Source organism: Oncorhynchus masou, unplaced genomic scaffold, assembly GCF_036934945.1.
Source record: "Oncorhynchus masou masou isolate Uvic2021 unplaced genomic scaffold, UVic_Omas_1.1 unplaced_scaffold_7649, whole genome shotgun sequence".
Lineage (NCBI taxonomy): Eukaryota > Metazoa > Chordata > Actinopteri > Salmoniformes > Salmonidae > Oncorhynchus > Oncorhynchus masou.
Window position 1 is genome coordinate 1 of NW_027014115.1, and position 7,500 is coordinate 7,500.

Here is a 7,500-nt window from a genome sequence, read left to right on the forward strand (position 1 = left end):
CGTCTCTTACCTTGAGCATGCTGTCCCTCCCTCCCTCCCTCCCAACCCTCTGTCTCTTACCTTGAGCATGTTGTGCAGCATGTGGACCTTGCGGGCCTGCTGTCTGGCCTGGGACAGAGCGAAGCCTTGGGGTGGTCTGACTCTGGGGACACGCTGGACAACTCTGTCAACACGAGGACACTCCACCAGGACATCCTGCTCCTCTGGGCGGAGCCTCTTCACCCACAGGGCAAAGTACAGGCCTTCTAGTAGCACCTAGAGTACACACACACTTATACACTACCCACAGGGCAAAGTACAGGCCTTCTAGTAGCACCTAGAGTACACACACACTTATACACTACCCACAGGGCAATAGTACAGGCCTTCTAGTAGCACCTAGAGTACACACACACTTATACACTACCCACAGGGCAAAGTACAGGCCTTCTAGTAGCACCTAGAGTACACACACACTTATACACTACCCACAGGGCAAAGTACAGGCCTTCTAGTAGCACCTAGAGTACACACACACTTATACACTACCCACAGGGCATAGTACAGGCCTTCTAGTAGCACCTAGAGTACACACACACTTATACACTACCCACAGGGCAAAGTACAGGCCTTCTAGTAGCACCTAGAGTACACACACACTTATACACTACCCACAGGGCAAAGTACAGGCCTTCTAGTAGCACCTAGAGTACACACACACTTATACACTACCCACAGGGCAAAGTACAGGCCTTCTAGTAGCACCTAGAGTACACACACACTTATACACTACCCACAGGGCAAAGTACAGGCCTTCTAGTAGCACCTAGAGTACACACACACTTATACACTACCCACAGGGCAAAGTACAGGCCTTCTAGTAGCACCTAGAGTACACACACACTTATACACTACCCACAGGGCAAAGTACAGGCCTTCTAGTAGCACCTAGAGTACACACACACTTATACACTACCCACAGGGCAAAGTACAGGCCTTCTAGTAGCACCTAGAGTACACACACACTTATACACTACCCACAGGGCAAAGTACAGGCCTTCTAGTAGCACCTAGAGTACACACACACTTATACACTACCCACAGGGCATAGTACTGGCCTTCTAGTAGCACCTAGAGTACACACACACTTATACACTACCCACAGGGCAAAGTACAGGCCTTCTAGTAGCACCTAGAGTACACACACACACTTATACACTACCCACAGGGCAAAGTACAGGCCTTCTAGTAGCACCTAGAGTACACACACACTTATACACTACCCACAGGGCAAAGTACAGGCCTTCTAGTAACACCTAGAGTACACACACACTTATACACTACCCACAGGGCAAAGTACAGGCCTTCTAGTAACACCTAGAGTACACACACACTTATACACTACCCACAGGGCAAAGTACAGGCCTTCTAGTAACACCTAGAGTACACACACAATTATACACTACCCACAGGGCAAAGTACAGGCCTTCTAGTAGCACCTAGAGTACACACACACTTATACACGCTACCCACAGGGCAGAGTACAGGCCTTCTAGTAGCACCTAGAGTACACACACGTATACTACCCACAGGGCAAAGTACAGGCCTTCTAGTAGCACCTAGAGTACACACACACTTATACACTACCCACAGGGCATAGTACAGGCCTCCCTAGTAGCACCTAGAGTACACACACACTTATACACACTACCCACACAGGGCATAGTACTGGCCTTCTAGTAGCACCTAAAATTACACACACACTTATACACTACCCACAGGGCAAAGAATAAGCCTGGTAAATCATTGATTTATGAGCACTGTGTGTGTGTCGTCCTACCTTGATTGGCTCCAGCAGCAAGCAGGAGGACAGGGAAGCTACCGATACAGGAAATGAGCCACATCAGAGCCAGCATCACTGAAGCCTCTTCCTGCCCACACTGACAGCCCATTGGCTAGGACAAGCCCCGACCAGCTGCCCCATAGAGCAGCCTGCCCACACCAGGAGGGGAAACGCCTCGGACTACACACGTCTGTTACAACTGAGATGGAGATGATGATGAGAGAGAGAGGGAGGGGGAGAGGGGGAGAGGGGAGAGAGAGAGAGAGAGAGAGAGAGAGAGAGAGAGAGAGGGGGGGAGAGAGAGAGAGGGGGAGAGAGAGAGAGGAGGGGGAGAGAGAGAGAGAGAGAGAGGGGGAGAGAGAGGGGGAGAGAGAGGGAGAGAGAGAGAGAGGGGGGGGAGAGAGAGAGACAGACAGAGAGAGACAGACAGACAGACAGACAGACAGAGAGACAGAGAGAGACAGAGACAGACAGACAGACAGACAGACAGACAGACAGACAGACAGACAGACAGACAGACAGACAGACAGACAGACAGACAGAGAGAGGTGGGGGTAGAGAGAGGGGTAGAGAGAGACAGACAGACAGACAGAAAGACAGATAGGGGTAGAGATGGAGGTAGAGAGATAGAGAGAGGGTGGGGGGTTGAGTTAACACACCCACCTGTGCGTGAGGTGAAGGCTGTTCTAGGGGGCTCCCTCTTGACAGCTCCGAGGGACAGCGGTTCATTCATCTTCTGAAGGAGGACCACCTCTGTCTTATCACCAAAGATACTGGACCTGACACACACACACACACACACACACACACACACACACACACACACACACACACACACACACACACACACACACACACACACACACACACACACACACAGAAAATAAGATTAAACACCAAACATCAGGACAGTGATTGTCCCAGATCTCAGTGTCACCACCTAGATTATATTACTTCCAGAAGAGTGGAGAGGAGGGAGAGGAAGGAGAGGAGGGAGAGGAATGAAGAAGACGGAGAGGAGTGAAGAGGGGGGAGAGGAGTGAAGAGGGGGGAGAGGAGTGAAGAAGAGGGAGAGGAGTGAAGAGGAGTGAAGAGGGGGGAGAGGAGTGAAGAAGAGTGAAGAGGGGGAGAGGAGTGAAGAAGAGTGAAGAGGGGGAGAGGAGTGAAGAAGAGTGAAGGGGGGAGAGGAGTGAAGAGGAGTGAAGAGGGGGGAGAGGAGTGAAGAAGAGTGAAGAGGGGGAGAGGAGAAGAGTGAAGAGGGGGAGAGGAGGAAGAAGAGTGAAGAGGGAGAGGAGTGAAGAGGGGGGGAGAGGAGAAGAAGAGGGAGAGGAGTGAAGAGGAGAAGAGGGGAGAGGAGTGAAAGAGGGAGAGGAGGAAGAGGAGGGAGAGGAGTGAAGAGGGGAGAGAGGGAGAGTGAAGAAGAGGGAGAGGAGTGAAGAGGAGTGAAGAGGGGGGAGAGGAGTGAAGAAGAGTGAAGAGGGGGGAGAGGAGTGAAGAAGAGGGAGAGGAGTGAAGAGGAGTGAAGAGGGGGAAGAGGAGGGAGAGGAGTGAAGAGGGGGAAGAGGAGTGAAGAGGAGAGAAGAGGAGAGAGAGGAGGGAGAGGAGTGAAGAAGAGGGAGAGGAGTGAAGAAGAGGGAGAGGAGTGAAGAGGAGTGAAGAGGGGGGAGAGGAGTGAAGAGGGGGGAGAGGAGTGAAAGAGGGAGGGGGAGGGAGTGAAGAGGGGGAGAGGAGTGAAGAGGGAGTGAAGAGGGGGAGAGGAGGAAGAAGAGGGAGAGGAGAGGGGGAGAGGAGTGAAGAAGAAGAGGGGGGAGAGGAGGAAGAAGAGTGAAGAGGGGAGAGGAGGAAGAAGAGTGAAGAGGGGGAGAGGAGTGAAGAGGGGGAGAGGAGTGAAGAAGAGTGAAGAGGGAGTGAAGAAGAGTGAAGAGGGGGAGAGGAGTGAAGAGGGGGGAGAGGAGTGAAGAGGAGTGAAGAGGGGGAGAGGAGGAAGAAGAGGAAGAGGGGGAGAGGAGGAAGAAGAGGGAGAGGAGGAAGAGGAGGAAGAGGGGGAGAGGAGGAAGAAGAGGAAGAGGGGGAGAGGGAGGAAGAGGGGGGGAGAGGAGTGAAGAGGGAGAGGAGTGAAGAGGAGGGGGAGGAGTGAAGAATACTGAAGAGGAGGGAAGAGGAGGGAGAGGAGTGAAGAAGAGTGAAGAGGAGGGAGAGGAGTGAAGAGGAGTGAAGAGGGGAGAGGAGTGAAGAGGAGGGAGAAGAGTGAAGAAGACTGAAGAGGAGGGAAGAGGAGTGAAGAGGGGGGAGAGGAGTGAAGAGGAGAGAAGAGAAGAGAGAGGAGGGAGAGGAGTGAAGAAGAGTGAAGAGGAGGAAGAGAGTCTTCTAAATGACTCACTAACTGTAAGTCTCTCTGGATCAGAGTGTCTGCTAAATGACTCACTAACTGTAAGTCTCTCTGGATCAGAGTGTCTGCTAAATGACTCACTAACTGTAAGTCTCTCTGGATCAGAGTGTCTGCTAAATGACTCACTAACCGTAAGTCTCTCTGGATCAGAGTGTCTGCTAAATGACTCCCTAACTGTAAGTCTCTCTGGATCAGAGTGTCTGCTAAATGACTCACTAACTGTAAGTCTCTCTGGATCAGAGTGTCTGCTAAATGACTCACTAACTGTAAGTCTCTGGATCAGAGTGTCTGCTAAATGACTCACTAACTGTAAGTCTCTGGATCAGAGTGTCTGCTAAATGACTCACTAACCGTAAGTCTCTCTGGATCAGAGTGTCTGCTAAATGACTCCTAACTGTAAGTCTCTTCTGGATCAGAGTGTCTGCTAAATGACTCACTAACTGCAAGTCTCTCTGGATCAGAGTGTCTGCTAAATGACTCACTAACTGTAAGTCTCTCTGGATCAGAGTGTCTGTAAATGACTCACTAACTGTAAGTCTCTCTGGATCAGAGTGTCTGCTAAATGACTCACTAACTGTAAGTCTCTCTGAATCAGAGTGTCTGCTAAATGACTCACTAACTGTAAGTCTCTCTGGATCAGAGTGTCTGCTAAATGACTCACTAACTGTAAGTCTCTCTGGATCAGAGTGTCTGCTAAATGACTCACTAACTGTAAGTCTCTCTGGATCAGAGTGTCTGCTAAATGACTCACTAACTGTAAGTCTCTCTGGATCAGAGTGTCTGCTAAATGACTCACTAACTGTAAGTTTCTCTGGATCAGAGTGTCTGCTAAATGACTCACTAACTGTAAGTCTCTCTGGATCAGAGCGTTTGCTAAATGACTCAAATGTAAAATGACAGAAGGAGAAGTAGGCCAGTGAGAGGTCAGAGGTAAGTTCAGAACAGACAAGAGGAAGCGAGTAGAAGGTGACAGGGTTAAGGGTGAGGTCAGAGGTCAGAGTTTAGAGGCGACTCACAGGTCGGCCGTCTCGCTGTCTGCTGTCTGGGAGAAGAAGTGTTGGGGGTCACAGAGATGAGACACCTGCAGCTGGCCGTCCGCCAGGATCCGTTTAATCAGGTCTTCATCTGGAGGAGACAGGTGTGTGACAGAAAGAGAGATGGTCAGATTCACTCATCTGGAGGAGACAGGTGTGTGACAGAAAGAGAGACGGTCATCTGGAGGAGACAGGTGTGTGACAGAAAGAGAGACGGTCAGATTCACTCATCTGGAGGAGACAGGTGTGTGACAGAAAGAGAGACGGTCATCTGGAGGAGACAGGTGTGTGACAGAAAGAGAGATGGTCAGATTCACTCATCTGGAGGAGACAGGTGTGTGACAGAAAGAGAGACGCTCATCTGGAGGAGACAGGTGTGTGACAGAAAGAGAGATGGTCAGATTCACTCATCTGGAGGAGACAGGTGTGTGACAGAGAGAGAGACGCTCATCTGGAGGAGACAGGTGTGTGACAGAAAGAGAGACGGTCAGATTCACTCATCTGGAGGAGACAGGTGTGTGACAGAAAGAGAAACGGTAAGATTCACTCATCTGGAGGAGACAGGTGTGTGACAGAAAGAGAGACGGTAAGATTCACTCATCTGGAGGAGACAGGTGTGTGACAGAAAGAGAGATGGTCAGATTCACTCATCTGGAGGAGACAGGTGTGTGACAGAAAGAGAGACGCTCATCTGGAGGAGACAGGTGTGTGACAGAAAGAGAGATGGTCAGATTCACTCATCTGGAGGAGACAGGTGTGTGACAGAGAGAGAGACGCTCATCTGGAGGAGACAGGTGTGTGACAGAAAGAGAGATGGTCAGATTCACTCATCTGGAGGAGACAGGTGTGTGACAGAGAGAGAGACGCTCATCTGGAGGAGACAGGTGTGTGACAGAAAGAGAGACGGTCAGATTCACTCATCTGGAGGAGACAGGTGTGTGACAGAAAGAGAAACGGTAAGATTCACTCATCTGGAGGAGACAGGTGTGTGACAGAAAGAGAGATGGTCAGATTCACTCATCTGGAGGAGACAGGTGTGTGACAGAAAGAGAGACGCTCATCTGGAGGAGACAGGTGTGTGACAGAAAGAGAGATGGTCAGATTCACTCATCTGGAGGAGACAGGTGTGTGACAGAGAGAGAGACGCTCATCTGGAGGAGACAGGTGTGTGACAGAAAGAGAGACGGTCAGATTCACTCATCTGGAGGAGACAGGTGTGTGACAGAAAGAGAAACGGTAAGATTCACTCATCTGGAGGAGACAGGTGTGTGACAGAAAGAGAGACGGTAAGATTCACTCATCTGGAGGAGACAGGTGTGTGACAGAAAGAGAGACGGTAAGATTCACTCATCTGGAGGAGACAGGTGTGTGACAGAAAGAGAGATGGTCAGATTCACTCATCTGGAGGAGACAGGTGTGTGACAGAGAGAGAGACGCTCATCTGGAGGAGACAGGTGTGTGACAGAAAGAGAGACGGTCAGATTCACTCATCTGGAGGAGACAGGTGTGTGACAGAGAGAGAGACGCTCATCTGGAGGAGACAGGTGTGTGACAGAAAGAGAGACGGTCATCTGGAGGAGACAGGTGTGTGACAGAAAGAGAGACGGTCAGATTCACTCATCTGGATAGAAGTCAAGACGGTGTTGATGCAGAGTAAATGTGCTTCATGGCTGTTCTGTTTCTACAACATCACACAGTCCTCTGCCATGGTTTATTCAACATTACAACACAATAATATTCATGATACTGAAACTACATACTGCAGTGCTGAGTGCATTTCAACTGTTTACGGTAGTAGTAGCTGTCTGTCTGTCTGTCTGTCTGTCTGGCTGTGTGTCTGTGTGTGTGTCTGTCTGTCTGTCTGTCTGTCTGTCTGTCTGTCTGTCTGTCTGTCTGTGTGTCTGTCTGTCTGCCTGCCTGCCTGTCTGTCTGTCTGTCTGTCTGTCTGTCTGTCTGTGTGTCTGTCTGTCTGCCTGCCTGCCTGTCTGTCTGTCTGTCTGTCTGTCTGTCTGTCTGTCTGTCTGTCTGTCTGTCTGTCTGTCTGTCTGTCTGTCTGTCTGTCTGTCTGTCTGTCTGTGTGTCTGTTTGTCTGTCTGTCTGCCCGCCTGCCTGTCTGTCTGTCTGTCTGTCTGTCTGTCTGTCTGTCTGTCTGTCTGTCTGTCTGTCTGTCTGTCTGTCTGTGTCTGTCTGTGGATTACCTGAGGATGTGAAGTACTTATTGCGGTGTGTGAGGTCGTCATTGTCGGGGTGAAGGG

The 7,500-nt window shown here is 50.4% G+C and overlaps 1 protein-coding gene across 1 annotated transcript in view; it reads right to left on the reverse strand.

The window, feature by feature from the left end:
• Positions 1-1,857: 1,857 nt before the first annotated feature.
• Positions 1,858-7,500, reverse strand: part of LOC135537396 (polycystin-1-like) — a gene marked incomplete at its 5' end in the record, with an annotated part of 9,646 nt that continues 4,003 nt past the window's right edge. The window contains 4 exons of the mRNA XM_064963570.1: positions 1,858-2,021; positions 2,486-2,601; positions 5,228-5,336; positions 7,444-7,500. The exon at positions 7,444-7,500 is cut by the window's right edge and continues 161 nt beyond it. Of these exons, the coding sequence (XP_064819642.1) occupies positions 1,858-2,021; positions 2,486-2,601; positions 5,228-5,336; positions 7,444-7,500 (446 nt within the window). The remainder of the gene's footprint in view (positions 2,022-2,485; positions 2,602-5,227; positions 5,337-7,443) is intronic.